Source organism: Prionailurus viverrinus, chromosome F1 (genome assembly GCF_022837055.1).
Source record: "Prionailurus viverrinus isolate Anna chromosome F1, UM_Priviv_1.0, whole genome shotgun sequence".
Lineage (NCBI taxonomy): Eukaryota > Metazoa > Chordata > Mammalia > Carnivora > Felidae > Prionailurus > Prionailurus viverrinus.
In genome coordinates, this window is record NC_062577.1 from 18,594,668 (window position 1) to 18,618,647 (window position 23,980).

The following is a 23,980-nucleotide window of genomic DNA, read 5'->3' on the forward strand; positions in this document are numbered from 1 at the left end:
GTTCGAGCACCACGTCGGGCTCCCTGCTGACAGTGCGAAGCCTCCTTGGGATTCTCTCTCTCTGCCCCGCCCCTTCTCACTCTCTCTCTCTCAAAATAAATAAAAACTCAAAACAAATCATCTAACGGTTCTGCCTAATTTTGGGAAGACGCATTGCTTGGCTAAAGCCCTCGGGCACACAGGCTTGGGCTAGAGCGTGTGCTTTCCCAGCTGTGGATGGAGGTGAGGAGGCAGCTTAGAGGTGTATAACCCAGACGACCCTAGGTTGGCATCATTGCAACTGCTGTATAATAAGGTACTGCTAGGGAGTTTCTGGTCTTTTGTTTTTGGAGGACAGGAGGATTGGTGGAGAGGGCAGAAAGGTAGAAGTGATTGAGAGAACAGAAAAGGTAAAGCATCCTTGATCCTGGGCCTTGTTTCTGTTACTTAAACATAGTGGGGAAACAGCCTGTCCCCGATGGACAAAATGCTATAAAAGTTTCTAGGTCCATTCCTATTTCATTCGTATTTTCATATTTCTAGGTCCATTCCTATTCTATTCACGATACATTTTCTCTGTGAAATAATGCTCGGTTGGGTTTTATGGGCTAACGTCATAAACAAAAACACTTTACAGGTGTGTTTACTAAAATGTTTAAAGTTCTCAGGGATAGCAGGAACACATCTCCAAGGTAAAGTAATAACCTTGGATTAACATGAAGAGGAAACAGGTGGTCTGAAGGACAGAGCAGTCACCAAATAGTTACCATTTCTTTCCGTACTAGCAACATGGAAGTTCCCATTATAAGTAGCATTTTACTAACATACACGATTTTAATAGTATTTTTGTAGTGTAAGATTTTATAATATTATTGATTTTTGTAAGTCTTTAGAGGGTTTGCCATATACCTCAGCATGCTTTCTTAGTTACTTGGCTAATTCTTTTCTGTAGCCACATATTTCTAATTGTGTAAGACAAGTACACAGGAGAAGCTTACACTAATTGTGTAAGATGAGTTAGTGGACACTAAGACTTACAAGAATGTATTCATATTTAAGATTATCTGTACTAGAAGAGAATACTTCAGAGCATGTATGGATCACATAATGTCATTGCTGTTTGAGAAATAAGCAAGCTGGTAAATTCTATACTGAGAATACATCAGCCCCATGTTTACAGTGATGCTTCTTCAGATTTGAAGCGACATGTATCAGGTAAATGCTTTTGTCCTTTTATTTCTCTATTTTATTTATTAAATTTTTTTTAATGTTTGTTTATTTTTGAGAGAGAGAAACAGAGACAGAGAGTGAATGGGGGAGGGGCAGAGAGAGAGGGAGACACAGAATCCAAAGTAGGCTCCAGGCTCTGAGCTGTCAGCACAGAGCCAGATGTGGCCTGACGCGGGGCTCAAATTCATGAACTGTGAGATCATGACCTGAGATGAAGTTGGATGCTTAACCAACTGATCTATCCAGGCACCCCTATTCCTCTATTTTAAAGAGGTCTCCAGGGGTGCCTCGGTGGCTCAGTCAGGTAGGCATCTGACTCTTGGTTTCTGTTCGGGTCATGATCTCATGGTTCATGAGACTGAGCCCCATGATGGGCTCTGCACTGACAGCACGGAGCCTACTTGGTATTCTCTCTCTCCCTCTCTCTACTCCCCCCCACCCCCGACCATAAACTTTTTTTTTTTTAAAAAGGGGACTCCATAAAAAGAAATCCTTTTAAATTCTTTAATTAGGTGTAAACTTTATCTCCAGACCAAGTGTATCTTATTTTTTTTTCTTTTACTCAGGAACATTCAAGTGTCACTATGGTGCAATTATCAAGGTTAGATGTGAATATAGGGTAGAACATACAAGGTTGAGTGTGGTCAGGGAGAAAATGACCAAGACGTGCCTGTGAGGAGTTCATAGTATGGTTGGAGAGAAGCCTGAATCTTAAGTTCAAGATTACAGTAAAGTGTGATGAACACAATAATAGGGGCAGGTAGAAAGGGCTACGGAGCACATTTGACCCACATCTTCGGAAGTCAAAATTTAGCCCTGTACAGACGCAAAATTCTTTCCAAAGTAGAATGTTGGCTAAAGCTCTTTCCCATAATTACTCTGATTAAATGATGCATCTAAACCTGTTATATGGTTTCTCTGTCATTACATCATCTCATTGTCTTCTCATGCAGATTCCTGAATTGTGACTGTGTGCATTCCAAGGGCATTCCATATGGCAACCAAAGAAAGGGCAGGAGGTGAGGACAGAGTGCCTGACTCAGGGATGTGGCTGTTATAAGTCAGGCCCCTTCCAGTCACATTACCCTTGGCTCTTCCTATAACATGGGAGAGTCTTTCTTTTTAGGATTTGGTGGCTCAACAGGTCTGGAAGGATTTGGTAAGGGGAGGCTTCCTTGAGCTCTGTTGCTGGGAGAAGACAGGAAATTTAGCAAGTCAAACGGCAAAGGCAAAACCACTGTGGCAGGTTTGTCTGTGGACAAGGACTGGAGCGTGTGGAGGTATCGCAGCTGAGCGGCAGCCGGAGTGCCCGCTAGGATCTCAGCTGCTGTTCTCAGGGACTCGGAGGCGGCCTTCTCCCCTTCCGCAGCGATCACCTAGAGAACGGATGTGCAGAGAAGCAAAGTGACTTTTCCTCCTCGTTCCTCCAAGGCTTTCCTCACTATTCAGGGTTCCTCAGCAAACATGGAGCATGGAGCACCTAGTAGGTGACGGGCACTGTCAGGCACAGAGCAGACTGCCCTGTTTCTCAAGGATCTGGTCCAGGGGAGACAGGTGATACTACTGGTGTAATTTAGGGCAGAATCTGTCAAGGGCCCTGACAAGCAGAGTGAAGTGTTGAGGGAGTTGTTATGTCTGCTGGGCCTTGAAAGATTAGTAGGATTTTGCCATATTGAGAAAAAGTTGGCCGGCATTCTAGGCAAGGTCGTGGAAGCCCGAAAGGGGGACTCCTAACTAGGGCAAAATGAACAGTAAGCATTTCAGAAGAAAAAGCACTCAGCTCACCATCCAAATGCCACCGTCGAGTGGACAAAGAGGGCGACCCAGAGATCGGGAAGGTACTCTGCCCAGCGGACCACTTCCTTCCCTCCCTCCTCCTCCTCTCCACACTCCGGGGTTACTGACCTCTTCTGTGGTAGGGTTTTCTCCACGTGCTTTCTGTTCTTTAAGAGACGTCTGTCTCTCCTTCTGTCCTCATTTTCCTTTTCCTGACACCCGTCCCCCCACCCCCACCTCGGTCCTCGGGAGCTGCCGGCAGCCACATCCGTGCCACTCACTGGCGTGGCCGCGTGGAGGCTGCGAGCCGCGCAGCCTTCCCTCGGCTCTGGCATTGTGGGAATTGGGCCCTCATCATGGTCACCCCTGCACAGCTCACACAGAGGTAGGGACACAGGTCTGGTGTCATTCACATAGAGGTGACGGGTGACTGGCATTCCCTAGGGAAAGGCGTCAGCACAAGAGAAGGATGAAGGATGGAGAGACGCCCTTAAGGAGAGGGAAGGCAAGACTCCAGAAGGAGGAGGTGGTCACTGTTACCAGTAGCTTCAGAGAGAGGGCGTAAGAGAGATGGTTTTAATAGAGTGGGGTGGGGGGCACAGGCCAGCGTCCTCCCAGCTCCTGCACAGATGGGAGGTGAGGAAGCAAAGGGGACATGTTCTGCAGGAGCAGGCCTGGAGAGCGGGCGCAGCGCTGACTCACCCGCGCTCTGGCCTGTCTCTGCGCTTCGGCTTCCATAGCCAGTGAGTGTTGGAGCCCGGCCGGCAGCCTCACATCCTTACTGGAAGAGAGAGACAGTGGGCACGTGGGTAAGCAGCACTGCTTGCAGCAGCCGGGGCTTCCTACAGGCTGGCCACCCGCGCAGCAAATTCGGACCGCTCAGCGGGGTGTCCTGTCCCTAGACTCTGAGGTAGACAGTGGCGGGGGAGAGCATCTCAAAAGTCAGTGCCTCAAATGCAGACTGCTGTTGTCGTGGATGTTACCGTAGAGCTGTGGCTTTTTTTTGACAAGTAGAACACGTTTTTCGGTTGATGGGTTGTTACGATCTTTCCCACTTACAGTTTAGGCTAAATCCCAGCTATTAAATTTGAATACTGAAAACAGTCTTGGGGCACCTGGGTGGCTCCGTCGGTTAAGTGTCCGACTCTTGATTTCGGCCCAGGTCACGATCTCATGGTTTGTGAGACTGAGCCCTACGTAGAGCTCTGTGCTGACAGCATGGAGCCTGCTTGGGATTCTCTCCCTCTCTGCCCCTCCTCCACTCATATGCTCTCTCTCAAATAAATAAAAGATAAAAAGCACATAACCTTTAAGAAAAAACACAGCCTTGAAGGGCCATACTATTTAGAATAAGGGAACTCATCTAAGTTTATAAAGGAATTGATTTTGAAAAGAGTAGAACTGACCAGACAAGAGTAATACTTAATGTATTACATAAAAGATACAAAATTGTATTTTTACCCTATTTGAAACTATGAAAATCACACAGAAAACAATTTGGCAGTTCCAGGCAAAGTTAAACACAGAGTGACCGTATGGTCCAGTAATTCTATTCCTGGTTGTATCTGAAAACGTGTTTGCACAAAAACTTGCACCTGAGCGGTCACTGCAGTGTTGTTCATAATAGTCCTAAAGTGGAGACAACCCAAATGTCCATGACCAAATGAGTAGATAAGCCAGATGTGGAGGATTATCTGACCATAAAAAGGAATGAAGTGCTGATACCCACTTCACCATGGAGGAACCTTAAAAACAATATGTTAAGTGAAAGAAGCCAAACGCAAAGGGCCATATAATATATGACTACCTTTGCATGAAATGTCCAGGACCGCCAAATCCAGAGAGGAGACCCGTGCTGTCAGGCTGAAGGGGGTAAGTGAGCAGTGAGGGGTTCCTGCCTAATGGGTGTGGGCTTTCTCTTTGGGCTGATGAAAATATTCTGGAATTAGATGGTAGTGATCGTTACACCACTCTGTGAAAATAATAAAACTCTTGATTGTACTTTAAAATGGTTATATTGGTCCATTTTTATGTTATGTGAATTTTATCTCAAAAAAATTTTTTTTAATCCATGAAAGGAATTTGCCTAAATGTTACAGTGGTTCTGTTATGGCTATGAGTACTGGGTAATTTTTTCCTTTTTCCAAATTTATGCTAATGTGGCTATAATACTCAACTCACTGAAAATAATTTTTGAAATTATTAAAAAAAAAACCCAACACATTTCCTTTTATCATATTATCTTTCCTGGTTGATTTCCTACCCACATTTCTGTTCTCTCCACTTTGATTCCCCAGATACAGGTCACTGAATCCAAGGCCACCTGTGGAGGGAAGAGTTGAGATGTCAGTGAGAACCTCCAGGTGAGGGGAGCACCTCTACGCCCTCATGGCCCTTGTTCTGTACTGAGGAAGTACATTTCCTCTGAAAGGACTTTTGTGTTAGCATTACCGTACCTTGCAAAGAGTTGCTTAACTTTGCACGGTGCCACTCAACAAACATTTGTGGAATTAAAGATGGTGTGGTAGGCTGAATAGTGGCTTCCAAAGACAACCGTGTCCTAATCCTCAGAGCCTGTGAATGTTACCCCGGAAGAGCCCTTGCAGATGGGATTAAGTTAGAGGATCTGAAAATGGGGAGAGTATCTTGGGTCTTCCCAGTGGGCCCCGAATGCAGTCACAAGTGTCCTGTTAAGAGGAAAGCAGAGGGAGGTGTGACTACAGGAGAGGAGAAGATGATGTGATTCTGGGGGCAGAGACTGGAGTGATGGGTTGTGAACGTGGAGGAAGGGGCCGCAAGCCGGGGAAGGTGGGGGAGAGGGGGTTGAGAGAAGCTGGAGAATGCAAGGAAACGAATTCTCCCCTCAGAACCTCCAGAAGGAAGTGGCCCTGCTGACTGACACCTTGACTTTGGCCCCAGTGAAGCTGATCTGGCACTTCTGGCCTTCGGAAGTGTAACAGACTAGACCGGCATCATTTGAAGTCCCCGAGTTTGTGGTAATTTGTTACAGAAGCCGCGGGAAACCGATACAGATGGTGTAGTTGTTAAATCTGTTTTAAGATGCATCTGTTAGAGAAACCAGAGTCTAGTGTCTCCCAAATGGCTGGCATTTAAATACAGGTGCCTCCTTCCCGCCAGTGGCACCGATTCCCCCCACTTCCCAGACCCACAAGGCAGGAGAAAGGCAACTGGGCTCTGGGAAGGAGGGGAGGGGATAGAGCTCCGCATGTGGACCCACACTTTTCCTTTTAAATGATTTCTGATGATTTCTCAGTGGCTACACAGTCAGCTAGCTTCGTGCATGGAGGGCCCTGAGGAGGCTGGCTAATCTGGGGGTTAGGGTTGGGGTGATGACAGGAAGGGATGTTGAAAAGAGGAGGTGGCGTCTTAAAGGACAAAGAGGGTTTTGCCTGCAGGGAGAAGGGAAGCAGCCCAAGAGGAGGCGTGCAAGTATGAAGTGTTGCACGCGGGCCAGGCACCGAGTGCACGGGGTTAGCTGCCCAGGCGGAGTAGGGGGAGTAACAGTGGGGTCACTCATTCACTCATCCAAAGCACACTATCTGACTGCTGTGGGACAAGCCCGGTGACAGGTGCTGAGAACAGAGAGACGAATAAAATATGACCCCTGCCCTTATGGAGTCCATAATCCAGGAAGACAAATGTGTGAATACATAAAAATTCAGTGTAACAAAGGCAAGCTTGTGTGTCCAGAGTCTGGACCCTTTCCTTTACCCTTTAGAGGGGAGGGATGAATAGGAAGAAAGGCTGAGGGGGACGAGGGGGAACACACTGGAGTGGTTTTATTTTATTTTTTTTAAATGTTCATTTTTGAGAGAGAGAGTGTGAGTGATCGCGGATGAGGGGCAGAGAGAGGCAGAGAGAGAGAATCCCAAGCAGGCGATGTCAGCGTAGAGCCCGACGGGGGGACTCGATACCATGAACTGTGAGACCATGACCTGAGCCGAAATCAAGAGTGGACACTTAACTGATGGAGCCCTCCAGACGCCCCCATGCTAGAGTGGTTTTGAAATTCCAGAGCAGCAACTACCTGTGTTCCTCTTATTCTAACTTTTTTCTTTTTTGGTTCTCTTGTTTTCTCAATTTTCTCCTTCTCCACCAAGATGCTAATCTCAGTTTTATGAGTAACAAGTTGGACAAATCACAGACACCTGGGTACTTCACCTTCTAAGATTAGTGACCGCTCAGGCCCCATCAGACGCAAATGCAGATGACTGATTGGGAGATTAACCACTAAGGGTCTGTGACATCTTACCTCTTTTGATCTGAAAGTCTTATTTGAACTTACTATTTAACTTTGCTGTTTTCCCAACTAGGCCGTAAGCTCCCAGGAACCATTCCTGACCATCTGTGTATAACCACCACCCTGTCCTGTCCAGCCCCGCCATCCCTGCCAGCTCTCACTCCCACACTTTGTGCTATGTGGGCACTTCGCAGTGAGTCCAAAGCCACTGGGGCAGGGTTAAGAGCAGAACTTACGGCAGTGACTGACTAGTCATCACCAGATTGACCCAGGGTCAAATTTGGCGGCCTCTTCCTTAGCGGTCAGCTTAGCAGTGAAGGTCTGGCACATGCTTCCATAGCACATGCTTCAATAAGTGGCTAATGAAGAAATGAATAAAAGAGCTATTTCAACATACTTGATGTTAAATTTATCTAAGTACCTTTATATCTTGGGCAATGCTCTTCCTCTCTAGAAGAATCTCAGTGAGGGAGCGATGTGCTAGGAGACGCTTCATGGTGGTTTGCACAAGAAACTGGACAGCTTTGGACACGTGAGCAAGACTGCTCAGGAGAAGAGAGGCATTTTCCATTCGGTAGTAGCAGATGGCATCTATCTCCATTATAAACATGTCTTTGGTCACAACCTGGGCAGAAAAAAGAGTTTGGATAACAGGCCTTATGTTAGGGCTCCTTTCCCAGGTGGGGATAGAGAAGCTAAATGTGTTCAAAGGAAAGCTTCTCAGTAAGATTATAGCAAGAAAAAAAGTCATTGGCCCACGCTTTATTCAAAATAGATGTGTTTTTGAAGATTACAGAGTTTTTATTAAATACAATAAAGAACTCACAATTTAAAGGAATCCTGTTGTAAATGGCTTTGTAAAAATATCAGGAATACTTTTCTTAGGCGAAAACATCCAGTTAATTGTATACCAGACCTTTTTAACCTGAGGCCGAAAGAACCCTGATGCTGAAAGAGAAGCACATTCTGGGAAACGAGCACTCTGATGAGTTGCTTGCTGGGAGTACGAACGCTATAGGGCAGACTGGCGACGCACTCCAAGAGTCCTAAACGCTGCACATGCTCAACATTTCCGTCTTAGACGCTTACCACAAGGACATATTTTAAGGATTTAGCTGCAAAGATGTCATTCACAGCGTTGCTTATTATCATAAAAAATTAGAACTAAATAGTCACCATAGGGAATTGGGAATTGTGTATCCATATGCTATGTGTCCATTGAACACAAAGGGGTAGAAACATAGCTAATATATGCAAACGTGATCACAACAGTGTTGACTGAAAAAGGCATGTTATGAAGCAGTATGGTATGTATACCTGTCTGTAAATATAACAACACACATGGAAAAATCTGAAAAGATACACTCCAAAATGACAATACCTATCTATAGATATATATAGGATGGGGCGCCTGAGTGGGTTAGTTGGTTAAGCGTCCAACTCTTGATTTCAGCTCGGGTCATAACTGGGTTCATGGGATCCAGCCCCACATCAGGCTCTGTGCTGACAGTGCAGAGCCTGCTTGGGATTTTTTTTTCTTTCTCTCTCAAAATAAATGGATAAACATTAAAAAAAAAAAAAGAATTTAGATATGCATAGGATATAAATATAAATATGTATATGTATATACCATTTATATATACATATAGGATACATATAGGATTAGGGGTAAGTTTTATTTCTTCCCTTTTTACCTTTAATTATCCAAAATAAGCCTCTTAAAAATTTATGTATTATTTGTATTTAACAAAAGATGGAATGAGAAAGACCTTCAAATGGACAGTGGGAGACAATTTAGGAAAAGTTTACAAATCTAAATTACTAATACAAAAATCTGGATATTTACTTTTAGTTTTTAATTGTGGCAAAACACACGTAACATCCAATTTACCATTTTAATTTTTTTTTTTTTTTTTTTAGGGAGAGAGAGTGCGAGCTGGGGAGAGGGATAGAGGGGAGACAGAGAGAGAGTGAGGGAGAGATTCTCAAGCAAACTCCATACCCAACATGGAACCCAATGCAGGGCTCAATCCCATGACCCCAGGGTCATGACCCGAGCTGAAATCAACAAATGCCCAACTGACTGAGCCACCCAGGTGCCCCCTCTTTTTTAACCATTTTTAAGCATACAATTCAGTAGTAGTATGTTATACAAGTCACATTGTGGTACAACCAGTCTCCAGAACTCTCTTTTATCTTGCAGAAGTGAAATCCATTAAACAACTCCCCACTCCTTTCCCCCAACCTCTGCAACCACCATTCTACCTTCTGTCTCTATGAATCTGACTCCTCTAGGTACCTCATATAAACGTAATCCTAAGAATATTTGTCTTTTTGTAATGGCTTAATTCACTTAGCTCAATGTTCTGAAGGTTCATCCATGATGTAGTATATGTCAGAATTTCCTTCCTTTTAAAGGCTGTGTAATATTCCATTATATGTACCACATTTTGTTTTCCAGTCAGTCATCAGTGGACACTAGGGTTATTTTCATCTTTGGCTATTGCGAATAATGCTGCCATGAACATAGGGATGCAAATATGTCTTCAAGACCTCGCTTTCAATTCTTTGGGGTATGTACCCAGAAGTGGAATTGCTGGATCAAATGGTTAATTCTATTTTTGATTTTTTGAGGAATTGTTTTCTATAGCAGCTGCACCATTTTACTTTCCCACAAACAGTGCACAACACAATTTCTCTACACCTTTGCTAACCCTTGTTATTTTGTTGCTGCTGCTGTTGTTTGTTTTTATAGTAGTCATTCCAACAGGTGTGAGGTGGTATCTCATTGTGGTTTTGATTTGCCTTTCTCTAATGATTAGTCTGCTGAGCATCTGTTCATGTGTTTGTTGGCCATTTGTGTATCTTCTTTGGAGAAATATCTGTTCAAGTCTGTATTAGTTAGGGCTCTCCAGAGAAATAGAATCATTAAATCATTAGGGTGTGTGTGTGTGTGTGTGTGTGTGTGAGAGAGAGAGAGAGAGAGAGAGACAGAGAGAGAGAGAGAGAGAGAGAAAGAGAGAGAGAGAGAGGGAAAAACAGTAATTGGCTTACACAATTGTAGAGGCTGATTAGTCCAAAATCTTCAGGGCAGGCCAACAGGCTGAAGACCCAAGGAAGAGCGACGTTGCAGCTCAAGGCTGAGAGCAGTCTGCTGGCAGAATTCCCTCCTCCCAATGGGAGGTTAGTCTTATGGCCTTCAACTCATTGGATGAGGCCCACCTACATTATGGAAGGTAATCTACTCAAAATCTACTGATTTAAATATTAGCCTTATCTAAAAAATACCTTCACAACAATACTCAGATATGTTTGACCAAGTTTGGGTGCCATAGCTTAGCTAAGCCGACACGTAAAATTAACCATCACAAAGTCCTTTGCCCATTTTTAATTGAGTTGTTTGCTTTCTTGTTGAGTTATAAGATTTCTTTATATATTTTGAATATTATCAGGTATATTATTTGCAAATATTTTCTTCCATTCCATAGATTACCTGTTCATCTTTTGATCATGTCCTTTGAAACACAGAAGTTCTTAATTTGATATAGTCCATATCTTTCCTTTTCTACTTTTGAGCTTAAATATTATTTTGCCTTGGGTCAGACCTGGTAGCTCAGCCATATGAAATGTAGAGAGAAAGCAAAATCCATCATTTGGCTTACCTCATGAAAGGGTATCTCCAAGGTTTGGAGACGAAGGTCGACCTTGTGGTAGGTATCCAGGCAGGGCAGAAAGAAGAAAAGGCCTATAAGAGGGGGCAGGGAAATTAACAGGTGAATAATTAGTAGGGAGACTGCTTGGGGTTCACCTCTTTGGTGTCAGGTCGCATATTGCATTGTTTTTCTTAGCCTCCAAATACACACAGATCATCGGGCAATCCCACCTCCACCCATATAATGTGTTTGTGGTTGCTAAGGTTACCATATAAATTTTTTTGTTCAATCTAGCACACTTCTGAGGATGAAAGGAGAGCACTGTTACAATGTACTCCAGGAAACTGGCATTAACAGGGATTAGCCCCAGCAAAATGGGCCATATGGTTACCTCGGTCATGGTGCTGACCCCTCCAGATCTTGAGTAACATGTCTGTCCTCTTCACTAGATTTGAACTCCCTAGCAAGAGTGTCTTATGCACTATTGCTAGCTTTACTGCCTGATGTAGTGCCTTTTAGGTGCTCTGTAAAATTATTTTTGAATGCGTGCACGTCCCAAGATGACAAACTTTAGAGCCAGCAACCTCCCTGTGGTACTTCTTAAAATGTGAGCCCCCAAGGTAGCACAATAGCAATATCATGATACCAGCCATTGAGTTGGTTCATTATTCCTTATGTACTTAATGTAATGTACAGGGTTAATGGGCAATAAATAGTTTTAGATTGATTTATCGAGATTTTCTAGAGCCAGTGGGCAATGTGGGCTCCAGCAATCGCCAAAGCCTTACTGGAGCCAGGAGCACCTCACAGAGCCCAGGACCTCTCTGAGGAGCAGCCCAGCTACTGGCCCTTTCTAGCCCCAATAAAGAAGGAGGCCGACAATTAGAACCAGAACAAGATGGTCGCTGTCCTAGACTACAGGGTCTGGTTCTACTTTTATGTGGACCCATCTGCTTGTCCTGAATCGTCAAACTCTGATTTGTGTCCTCTAGTCTAGTCTCTCTTCTCTGCTGTTTCTGTTTTCCTGGCTTAGCACTTGGACCCTTTCCAATATATGCACAGTGGGACTTTGTTCCTTCCTATGACTTCCTGGCTGGCTTGGATCTCTAAACCCCAACGACTAGACTTTATAGGCTAACCATGCTTCTATCTGTGCACCATAATCAGCTTGGACCTCTAGAGAGCAACTCTACTAAACTGTAAGGTCCTAGAGATCAGAAACCATGTCTCATTTATCCACCTTCATCTCCCTGGTAGTTTTTTTTTTTTTTTTTAATGTTTATTTATTTTTGAGAGAGAGAGAGAGAGAGAGAGAGAGAGAGAGAGAGAGGAAATGAATGAGTCGGGGAGGGGCAGAGAGAGAGGGAGACACAGAATCTGAAACAGGATCCAGGCTCTGAGCTGTCAGCACAGAGCCTGATGCAGGCTCAAACTCACGGAACAGTGAGATCATGACCTGAGCCAAAGTCTGCCGCTTAACCAACTGAGCCACCCAGGTGCCCCCATCTCCCTGGTAGTTATATAGTATGTAAAACACAGGAGGTGCTCAGTCTATGTTTTCTAAGTTCCATGAACCAAAGGCCAATTTTCCACTTGGATGCTAGACTTTGCCTATCTCCCATGGTTTGGTCTGACCCCTAGATTCTGAACTAGCTCAGCTTTGCTCTGAGAATGGACAGCACTCTAACCAAATACACGTTCTGCTCAAACCAGTGCCCAGCCATGGGCCCTAAGCCTACTTGCTACTCCAGCCAGCCTGGCCCTGGCATTTGACTTTCTGCACCCATCCTCTCTCTTGGTCACTGTGACTTGGTGGTAATGCTCTCTGACTAATCTTTCATAACCTGTGCTACAAATAACAGAGGGGTGCCTGGGTGGCTCAGTCGGCTAAGCATCCAGCTCCTAGTTTTGGTTCAGGTCATGATCTCACGGCTCTTGAGTTTGAGCCCCACATTGGGCTCTGTGCTGATGGCACAGAGCCTGCTTGGATTCTCTCTTTCTTCCTCACTGCCCCTCACCTGCTCTTTCTCTCTCTCCCAAAATAAATAAACTTAAAAACTTTAAAAAGATTAGAAAATGCAAATACCACGGATCAAGTTATTTCATATTATCTGAGGTCCAAATGACAAATATGCATGGATTGAAGAAACTGGCAAGTCTATGGGGGATAAAAATGTGTTTCGTACCAGGGCCTTTGGCTCTTCCAGGAAGTAGATGTCCCAGTCGGAATATTATTACTCTCTCATACTCCTGTACAACCTAAAGGGAAAGATTATACTTTTGAAACATTCCAAGAAAGAAAAATAAAGTCTTCAAAAGGCCTTGGCAAGAGAGTGATCCTAAATATCAGAAAACTTTAGTTCTGAGAACCAAGAAGAAATTTCTATTAATATTTACATTTCCAAAATCTACACTTAGCAAGTGGAGAATTTCAGAAACATGTTATTTTTTTTGAACCTATGAACAGAATTTTGTTTAAAGAGTCATGATTATTTAAAAAAATACTTCTACTATGTCCAACATATCTAAGTCAAGAAAATCACGGCATGTTTTATCTTGTATTTTCCTGGGACTTCTGCATTATTAGCTTTTATATGTATCACGCATTAGCTATTTAATAGAGAGGGTATATTTTTTTTTTTTAATTTTTTTTTCAATGTTTATTTATTTTTGGGACAGAGAGAGACAGAGCATGAACGGGGGAGGGGCAGAGAGAGAGGGAGACACAGAATCGGAAACAGGCTCCAGGCTCTGAGCCATCAGCCCAGAGCCCGACGCGGGGCTCGAACTCACGGACCGCGAGATCGTGACCTGGCTGAAGTCGGACGCTTAACCGACTGCGCCACCCAGGCGCCCCGAGAGGGTATATTTTAATACCACTTGTGATATTTTGTTTCAAACTGCAATTTTTCTGAGGTTGCTTCAAAATCATTCAATTGGCTTTTAATTTGTCTATTCTCATTGGTGATGTATCTAGAAAAATTAAGTGCACCCTGGAAATGTGTAGTTATTTTGTAAATGGCAAAAGGGGAGATTCTCTGTGTAGAATGTCTGTGTATTAGAAAAGCGACAGGAAAGTTAATGAACACTACTTCAAAAATAAACTTCATTTTCTGGCCCAGTATCAAGATTTGGGTTCTAATGCTTGCTTATCATTAGCTTACATGGTCTGTTGTTTTGTATATATGCCCCCACCTGTGAACTGTTGAATGAACAAATGATTATTTGTGACTGAGCCATATATCTATTTTCCTTCTTCATTCTCTTTCCGCTTTAGAAAGCTCCACTGAGGGGCACTGGTGGCTCATTCAACTCTTGGTTTCAGCTCAGGTCATGATCTCAGAGTTCATGAGTTCAAGCCCCACGTCAGGTTCTGTGCTGGCAGCGCAGAGCCTCCGTGGGATTCTCTCTCACTCTCTCTCTGTTCCTGCCCCATTTGCACTGTCTCTGTGTCTCTCAAAATAAAACAGTCAATTATTAAAATGTAACAAAGAGACCAAAAGTAACACATTTTGAAGTGTGCTTCTTAGGGTAACAGGCTCCACTCTTCCACTATAAGTTCCTTGGGGTCAAGAACCATGTCTTGTTGATCCTGCTGAGTCTTATAGCTCCTGTGCCTGAATGCTGCCTTGCCTGGTGAAACAACGAATGAGAATGAATGTCTAGATTTGGTTTCCAGAGCAGGCCCCAGGTACCCACAATTTCTTGGCTCTCTAGCATTACTTGTTTCTCTTCTGCTTTTATTGGAAGAAACAAATTCTTCCTAGAGACGAAGAGGAGTCTCACTCCTTCAAGACCTTGCTCAAATGTAATACCTCATTCTGCTTCAATATGCTCTTCCTAATTGGCTTTTAGGGTTTACCATCTTAAGTGGCCGGACCTGAGAGCCTTCACCACAATGCGTGGCTGAGTTAGTGTTGGACTCTAGGGCAGCCATACAGGTGCTCAGATCCCCCTTCAAAAGAACCCACTACCCACTATCTGCTGTCTATAGAAGACACATTTTGGATTAAACGTTACACATAGATGGAAAGCAAAAGGATAGGAAAGACATACCACACAAACAGCAACCAAAAGAAAGCAGAAGCAGCTATACTGATACCAGACAGAATGGAATTTAAAGCAAACACACAAAAATGTTATAGGTGATAAAGAGGGACGCTACATAACAATAAAAGGGTCGATGCATTAGGAAAGTATAACAATGATAAACATGTATGCACCTAAAAACAGAGATCTAAAACATAAGAAGCAAACACCAAGAGAATGAAAACAGAAATAGACAATTCAAGCAACCCTAATAGTTGGAGATTTTAATATTCCACTTCCCTTTTTTTTAAGTTTATTAATTTATTTTGAGAGAGAGAGACAGAAAGAGTGTGAGCAAGTAGAGGAGGGGCACAGAAAGAGAGGGAGAGTGAGAGAAGTATGGGGCTCGAACTCATGAACCGTGAGATCATGACTGTAACCGAAGTCGGACACTTAACCAAATGAGCCACCGAGGCACCCCTTTAAAATTTTTTTTTTAACGTTTATTTATTTTTGAGACAGAGAGAGACAGAGCATGAACGGGGGAGGGTCAGAGAGAGGGAGACACAGAATCCGAAACAGGCTCCAGGCTGTCAGCACAGAGCCCGATGTGGGGCTCGAACTCACGGACCGTGAGATCATGACCTGAGCCAAAGTCGGCCGCTCAACCGACTGAGCCACCCAGGCGCCCGAGGCACCCCTTTAATATTACACTTTCAATCACGGACAGAACAACTAGACAGAAGATAAAAAAGGAAACGAGACTTGAACAACACGATACACAAATTAGACCTAACAGATGCTGACACACAACTCCACCCAACAACAGCAAAGTATGCTTCCTTCTCAAGAATGCAGGAAATCTCTCGAGGATAGACTAAATGCTAGCCATAAAATAAACCTCGATAAATTTAAAACTACTGAAATTACACACAAAGTATATTATCTGACTACAAAGGAATGAAGTTAGAAATCATTAACAAGGAAATTTGGGGAATTTGCAAATATATAGAAGCTGAACAACACACTCTAAAATAACCAATGGATCAAAGAAGAACTCAAAAGAGAAATTAGAAAATATTTTGACTGAGTGAAAACAATAACACAAGATACCAAAACATATGAGATGCAGCTAAAGCAGTGCTGAGAGGAAAATTTATAGCTGTAGATGCCTATAATAAAAAAGAAGAAATATCTCAAAATAAAACCCTAATTGTCTACCTTAAGACACTGGAAATAGAAGAGCAAACTAAACCTAAAAAAAGCACAAAGAAGAAAATGATGAAGATTAGAGTGGAAGTAAATGCAATTGAAATTAGAAAACCAATAGAGAAAATCAACTAAGCCAAAAGTTGGTTCTTTGAAAAGATCAACAAAATTGTCAAATATTTAGCTAACCTGACCAAGAAAAAAAAGAAGACTCAAATTTCCAAAATCAGGAATGAAAAGGAATGACAAGAACATCATTTCGGTCCTTAGAGGGAAAAAAAAAGATTATAAAAGAAAATACTATGAACAACTATATGCCCCAAATTAGATAATTGAGGTGAAATGGACAAATTCCTATATAGACACAGTGACCAAAACTGACTTGAGAAAAAAGAAACCTGAAAAGACCTAGAAGTAAACGACTGAATTAGTAGTTTTAAAATTTCTCATAGAGAAAAGTCCAGGACCAGAGGCTTCACTGGTAAATTGTGTCATCCATTTGACAAGGAAGTAATACCAGTTCTTCACAGATTCTCCCCAAAAACAGAAGAGGAAGAAAATATGTCCAACTCATTCTCTGAGGCCAGTGTTGCCCTGGTCCCAAAACAAGAGTGAGACATCACAGGAAAATAAAACTGCAGACCAGTATCTCCTATGAACATAGATGTGAAATCCTCAACAAACTGCCAGCAGCCTAAATCCAGAAACCAGTGAAAAGGATTTTACACAACAACCAAGTGGGATTTATGTTAGGAATACGCAGTTGATATAACATTCAAAATTCAGTGAATGTAATACACCGTATCAATGGAATAAAGGGCAAATACCACGTGATCATCTCAATGGGTGCAGAAAAAGTGTGGGACAATATTCAACACCCTTTCCTGAAGAGAGAGGAGGAGGAGAGAGAGGAGGCAGAAGAGAAGGTCTTAACGTGAGAAGTATAATCAGCAATGGCCCCAGCAGCACCTGTAGCATTCCAGCCAAGGACATGCTCTTCCCCAGCAGCTCCAGACACTGGTAACAATGGCAGGGGTCTTAGGGCCTGGCTGTTTCTGCCCATCATGAAGCAAACTTAGCTCTGGAGTTCCCTTTCAGGCCAACACTACCTTGGGGCCGTGCCACAGTCTGAGGCTCTTTCTGTCCAATCCTTCCTTCACTTCTTACAGCACAGGTATCAGAACCACATCATTATCTGAAGGCTTTCTTTGCCTACTCTTATTCTCTCTCCCCTTAGTCTTTCATAGAAAATGCCTCCCAATAAACCCCTTGCACTTATGTTCCTGTCTTGGCACGTGCTTCCTGAATAGACATGGTCTTTGGTCTTCATTTACTTCGAGGACAGGCATGTGGGCCAAAGAGAATCATCGTTCATAGTACAGAAGCTGCCTGAGAAGTTTCTGGAAGTGCCAGAAGTGGACATCATGATCTATTCTGGGTTGATCTTTGTGTCGCAGAGTGCAGATGACCTAGACAGAGCCCCTGACCTGAGGGCTCTCAGTCTAACGGGAGAGACTGGGTGCCAACAAAGATTATACATGTACTAAGTGCTAGAATGGATGTGAAAGCAGAGAGACACGAGAGCACCGGGAAGGAAATGACAGTCTTGGGGAGTCTGGGAAGGCTTCGCAGTTACATTTGAGCAAGGTCTGAAAGGAGTAAGAGCTCTCCTGGCAGACAAGTGGGCGGAAGGCCATCCTATGCAGAGCAGATGGCACATACCAAACCGCAGAAACGTGGACGTGTGGTCAGTGAGAGGCACCGGGAGATTACGTATTGGGTCCTCATGGAATCTCACCTTTATGCAGAACCAGATAGAAAAAGGGAAGGTCACAATGACGAAGAGCAGGGATGTGAGGACAAGAAGCCATTCACAGGCCCCTAAACCTGAAGACTTGGTACCTAAAAAAAAGTCAGGGAATAATTATATTAGAACTTTACCATACTCACTGACTAGCACTTGTTGGTCAGTCCTTGGTATTAGGGGCAGGGCAGACTTTGTTGGAAATTTAGAGTGAGGTGGATGTCAGTGGTCAGTTCCCATGATAGGGCATGTCTGTGAAGGGCTATGTGGGCCTGTGGAAGGTGGAGAAGATTCCTGGAAAGGGGGGGAATGCCTCAAATAAGTACAGAATCTGGGCGGAAGGTCTGAGTTCGAGTTCTGGCTCCACCATTTTCTGTCAAATGACCTTAAGCAAGGCACGTGATCTTTCTGAACCTGATTTCTCATCTATGCAATGGGGAGGCTAACTATGCTATATCTGTTATATAGACATAACACTATCTCTTAAAATCTCATACCAACACTCTCATGAGACATTTTCCATAGTATCGATGTAAGTATGAGATGGCATAGATGCACAAAAAGTACTGAAGTGTGCTTCTCATGTACCACGTGTTGAATCCGAGGAGACTGGACCTCTGGTCCGGTGCAGAGGCTCATCTTCCCTGAGCTTACTTCCCCCTCCACTCCTGCCCCAAATGTCCCCATTCCTCCACTGGAGTCCCTTCTTTGGGTCAGGGTGTGGATCTCCAGACAGTCGTTACCAAAGTAACGATGAACTGGACTGCAGAACATCCGGGTTGCTTGGGTGATAAAGGAAAATGTATGAGGGAAAGTTAATCTCAAGAACACAAGCTTCTTGGGGCCTTGTCTTGGTTACATTGTATCCTCAGGGCCTACAATAGTGTCTGACGCAACATAGGTGCTCCATAAATATTTGTTGAATCATAAGACTGAAGAAGTGGATAGTGAAAATTAGTTAAATGTAATACTTAGGGAAATCTCAAGAATTTTAATCTCCAAGGTACTGTGACACTGGCCGAAGGGATATGATTTGTGAGTTTAAAAACCTCGTAGAGGACTAGAAGGTGACTAATCATTAGGAATGGTGAAAAGTCTATTTTTGAGGGATGGAAAAAAGAGGAAAATTAATCGGTAGGTTTGAATGTTTGATTTCCATGCCTGTGAAATAGTTGGAAAGGTCATCACCAAATTGATCACTTGAAGAAAACAGATGCAAAGCTATGCTAGCACGAAACTAGCATCAGCACTAAATGCTCTAGTACATAGTTCCCCAGGTCTGTCCCATGGAACTCTAATCCCACAGGGTGCCCCACAAACCAAGAGTTCCCTGGCTAAACAAGTTTAGGAAATACTGTGTACTGTATCCCAGTGTTCACCTGCATACTGAAGCTACGAGTGTCCCTGCAGTAAAGAAGCATTCTTAGCTTTGTTTAACCTAGGATTTCCCAAACATTTGGCCAGGCAAGTTTTCTCCAAGGAAATTCATGTTCTATAAAATTTATTTCCTTTACAATCTATTTTGGGAAATGCTACTCTAGCAACATCATATTAGTTTTTACAGCATTCTTTCTTAGGGGCAGTAAGGGTGTTATTGCCATGTTTAATTAGTTTATAAATATATTTCATTTGCCAGTGGTAACCGTGCAAGTAAAAATAAATAAAAGTACATACAGACAAAATAACATCTTAGAAGGGAAGGAAGGCCTCAAAATGCCTTCCTGCAGTAGTTAGGGATGTGAACAGAAAACTAACAGTTATATTCCAAATCTAGCTTATAGCTTTACTCACAAAATATTATTCTCTTGAAATGAGTTCCTTGTATACTCAATTTGGTTTAAGTGAATGGTGAAATATTAAATGTTAAGGCAGAAGGAGCCTTAGATATGACATAATCGAAGAATCTCCAACATTTCGGTAAGGTGAAGCTCTACTCACGTCCGAAGCAGCCTGGCCGTGGGAGTGTGGTTCTAGGTGAGAAGGGGATGTTGTTTCTCTTGCTCCCTGTCCCCTGGAAGCCACAGAAAGTTCAGACAAGGGCTCAGCAAGGCCGACTCACCTTCAGTGAGATTTCTCATCTATTGCTTGGAGTCTTGGGCTCCAGTCATTTAATAGCTGGAGAAACTGAGTGAAGCCCACGAAGGCGACGTTACTTGCCTGAGGCCACATAGCCGGTTGGTGGCAGTGCTGGGACCATGACCACAAAGCAGGACCACAAAGCGCGGTACCATGCGAGGATGGGCTTTTCAGTGAGACCACCTTACTCTGGAATTCTGGCTCCTCCACTTCCCAGCTGTAGGTTTTTGGCAAGTTACTTAATTTCTCACCATGCTTCCTCATCAGTGATATGGGAATGATAATACTCAGTAAAATACCCAGTGTGTGCCTGGCACAGAGTTAAAACTCCATACAGGGCAGGGGGCGGGGGCTTTCTCCCTTGCCTATCCTGCCAATGTGGTCTGAGGCATAATACTTACCTCTAACCTCATCCATACTGTGGCATTGACCCAACAAACCTTTAATGACCAGAAGTTTCTGAGTGATGAAAGGGCTCAGTTGGGCAAAACAGCATTAACACGGTCTGTATAAACTGCATCCCAGCTGCAGGAATCTTTCATAAATCATAGCTTTCAATGTTCCAGCATACACTGTTTTGCTGGTAACCAGGAAATTATGTTAAAATTTCATTGCCAGCAGGAAGCAATACAACACACTATTCCTTATTTACTATCCTCTAGACCCCTGTCATTCTACACTGAAGGTGTAATGATTTTTTTCTCTTCCATTCATTACGAAAAGGGCTGGAAGCAGATATATTTGTTCCTAAGAGTGGCTTCACCCCCAGAAGCCAAAAATATCTATTTTCCTATGATTCCCTCCTTCAGTCTAACTTTCCTCTCTCTTGCAAGGAATCTGTGCAAATTTGGTATATTCTCTGCTCCAAGCTTTGTGCAAAGTGCTTTGGATGGCATATCTCCTTGTACCCTCACCTCTTTCCTCCAAGGTACCTATTGTTGTTATCCCTGGTGCTTAGGTGGTTAAGGCCCTGCCTCTGATCACATGGCTAGTTAGCTGAGTTGGAATCCAGGTCTGACTCTTCTTGGCTCTGCCGTCAAATGATCATCCCAAAGTTTAAAATACTTTTAGGTAAGACTGGGGATGAGGAGAGAATAATAAGCTACATAGTGGCGTAGAACCACCAACTCAAGAATGTCTTCACTTAAATTAGGTGCCCCTATACTCATTAGCCACGAAAACCAGCTGCACATTCCTTTGCCATATTCACTGGTCCCCAACCTGGACCACACTCCCCTCCGCTTCCCATCCATGGCTGGCCTCTAAGACCAACGTTATTCAGTTGATGTTATTTGTATTTCTTTTGTATTTTGGTCCCCACCACTTGGTGGAGGGTTGGTGGGTCCTAACCAATTTAGGCCTTTCATTCCCTGGGAATCTGAGCAGGAGCAGGAGGTTGCTCTGGCGTCGGTGGCTCTCGGTGCCATGACTCGTTCCACTTGATGTGACATCCCGTGGTACCACCTGGAGAGACACCCCCCACCTCCCTGCCCATATCCCCCGTCCTCCCGTACCTTCCTCGGGCCGCTCGCTCTCCAGCAGCGCCGCCACCTCGGTGCCCTCCTCACCGGAGCCGCGGACCTCATCCACGTCCACCACGGTGGCTGCGGGCGCTGGGGGCTCCCCCCGGCTCCCCGCCTGCTCCCGCCCGGCGTCCCGGCGCCCACGGACACCGCCGCCCCTCTGGGTCTTCGCCCTCCTGTCCTCCCTGTGGGGGGATCCGGCGCCTCTCCCGCGGGCCTCTCTGGAGGAGCTCCGAGCCCTCCTCTCCATCGTCGGAAGCGGGCCCGGGATCGCGGTCCCTGCAGAGTGGCCCGCGGGCGGGACCAGGGACCATCTTGACCGTGGGCGGGCCCGGGCGGTGCGCGGGGCGGGGCTCTGCTCGCCCGGAGGCGGGACGGCGATTCCCCGAGGCACGCCCGCCCGCCCAGCCCGGCGACTCGCGCGACCTTGGCCACGAGGCGTTTGTGAGAAGCCCGCGTGCCGCTTGGTGTGGCATCAACATGCGTTTCTACGGACGACGATTTGAGCTGTAAAGCAGGTTCGGTTGCCTGACCCACCGCGGAGGCTCGCAGATCGCCGAAGGGGCGATGGCGCTCTGCGCGGCCTCTGCGCGGCCTAGGAACTAGGGACGTGGTCCTCGAGGGGGCGCTAGACAGCTTAAGGGAACAGAATATAGGTCGTCGAATTAGGGTAACCCTAAGGTAAAATGAGAAACTTCTCCCAAGCGTCCCCTTACCCCCTGGAGGCTTCCGCAGGGCGCCTTTCCCCTCTCCCCCTCATTTATTTTATATCCTGGCCCTGCTCTTGCAAGTGCTTTCAAAGTGGAATTAGTGTCGTCGGACTACTTTTGGGAGGATCCACATTTCAAAAGGTGGGGGGATTAGGGAAACTCTTTTAGGCCCCTTCTCTCTCTCTCTCTCTCTCTCTCAGTCTCTCTCTTTCTTATTTACATTTATATTTCTTTTTTTTTTTAAATTAACTTATTATTGTGTTTACTAATGCTTAAGCCTGTTGATGATGTAATGCTTCTTGAAGAATCATAGAAGGGAAGGGATCTGATTTTTTTTTTTTAAGGATGCTTTTGTCCTTTGCTAGGCTCTGTTCCCATGCTTCCTTGATGAAGGCAGGACTGTCACTTTTTCAGGTTCCTGGCCATGCTCCATTCAGCAACAAACTGGGGGAGCTGCCCCACTCACTTCTGAGGAACTTGAAACATTGAATAAATTTATTTCTCTTTTACTATTAATCATTTCTCACTGAATGGGTAATGCTTCAAACTCAAGATTGAGGATTCTGCTCCAATACCGCAGATCACGATGGCAGAAATGTTTTTTATTTTTCCATAGTTACTGAGTTCACACAGGTTTTCCTGTCAAAAACCTTATTAAAGAATGTGGACCCGAAGTAACTCCCAGGGCTCTGGAAAAACCACTCCAGTACTTTCTTCCATATATTCTAAATTAGGTCACTGGGAATAAAATAAAGGATTAGTAATAAAGTAACTTAAATAGATTTGGCTTTTACTCTCTAAACCTGATTCTTGCATGGTAGGAATGTAAGAGAGGCAAATGTTTCTTTCGAGTGCCTGCCTCAATTTATAGTTCCTGCCTAGAGCAGGACACTTAGAAAAATTCTGCAGCTTCATTTGGTCCATAGAGGGAAAAGTATCATGATTACCTAATATTCACTCAAATTAATAGTTGCTATTAAACACAGTTTATCATCCTGTAAATATTTTCCTGTTCAGAAAAGCCTGAAATCGATGATAGTATTTGTTTTTCTTCTCAGCCTTTGATTCTGTTACAAATTAATTGGACCTGGGGTCCTAGCTATGGATTCTTAAAGTAAACTTGGCCCTCAATTTTTACTCCAGGAATTGGCAGGCTATCTGGCCAAATGATAATCTCAAAATTGCACCCTGTCTGCCAAGAAGATAGAGGGATTTCTGGCCGGAGAAAAATTGATGAGAAAAGGCCCTACTTGGCATTGGAGCCCATGTAGGGTGCCTGTTGTCAGTCTCCTTTGCTGTAGGGATGATGGAGAAGTTACATGATCTGACTTCATTTTCAGTATCCACATATAACAGTAACACACGCACCTGCTTACAACACAAGGCTGTTGAGATTATGGATGGCAATGACAATAGCTGAGAAAGAGCATCACGTTGCATGGTAGAAAGGTCAACCCAGCATCTCTGAAAGGTGTGGGGTGGGGGGGTTGGGGAGTGCTGAGGCAGCAGAATGCACCTCAGGCTGGCTGTACTTACAAGGATGTTGCTGTTTTCTTTCTAGATTCCTTTTTAATTGAAAGTATTGGTCATCCCTTTGTTGAAAGTATATGTGCACATTTTTGTACTCTTAATACTTTACTCCTTGTTTGGATTTGTTATGAGACTGGCATCTGTGAGGGTTTACTAGGAAGGGAGGACCAATTACAGTTGTTGACTTTTGAGTTTGTTTC

At 44.1% G+C, this 23,980-nt stretch overlaps 2 protein-coding genes and 1 long non-coding RNA gene across 7 annotated transcripts in view; 2 read left to right on the plus strand and 1 right to left on the minus strand.

Moving 5' to 3' along the window:
- Window positions 1-1,693: 1,693 nt before the first annotated feature.
- NPHS2 (NPHS2 stomatin family member, podocin) lies at window positions 1,694-21,859 on the minus strand. Its single transcript, XM_047841194.1, has 8 exons — window positions 21,532-21,859; window positions 17,936-18,039; window positions 13,086-13,158; window positions 10,909-10,991; window positions 7,668-7,871; window positions 5,253-5,308; window positions 3,688-3,766; window positions 1,694-2,585 (listed from the first exon to the last, which is right to left on the minus strand). Exons 1-8 carry the CDS (start codon window positions 21,788-21,790, stop codon window positions 2,307-2,309), a joined length of 1,137 nt encoding a protein of 378 aa, XP_047697150.1. The 5' UTR covers window positions 21,791-21,859; the 3' UTR covers window positions 1,694-2,306.
- Window positions 2,608-7,201, plus strand: LOC125155683 (uncharacterized). 2 transcript variants are annotated; one of them, XR_007148305.1, is made up of 5 exons: window positions 2,608-2,692; window positions 4,812-4,857; window positions 5,283-5,348; window positions 5,853-5,981; window positions 7,107-7,201. It is a non-coding gene; the product is annotated as an uncharacterized LOC125155683 (long non-coding RNA). The 2 variants fall into 2 exon arrangements; XR_007148306.1 differs by lacking the exon at window positions 4,812-4,857 and having other exon boundaries at window positions 2,614-2,692.
- Window positions 21,860-21,950: 91 nt separating the features above from the next.
- The window catches only part of TDRD5 (tudor domain containing 5), a 109,619-nt gene continuing 107,589 nt past the window's right edge, over window positions 21,951-23,980 (plus strand). For all 4 annotated transcript variants that reach the window (XM_047841188.1, XM_047841190.1, XM_047841191.1 and 1 more), the window contains exon 1: window positions 21,951-22,058. The gene's annotated coding sequence lies outside the window, so the exon portion shown is untranslated. The remainder of the gene's footprint in view (window positions 22,059-23,980) is intronic.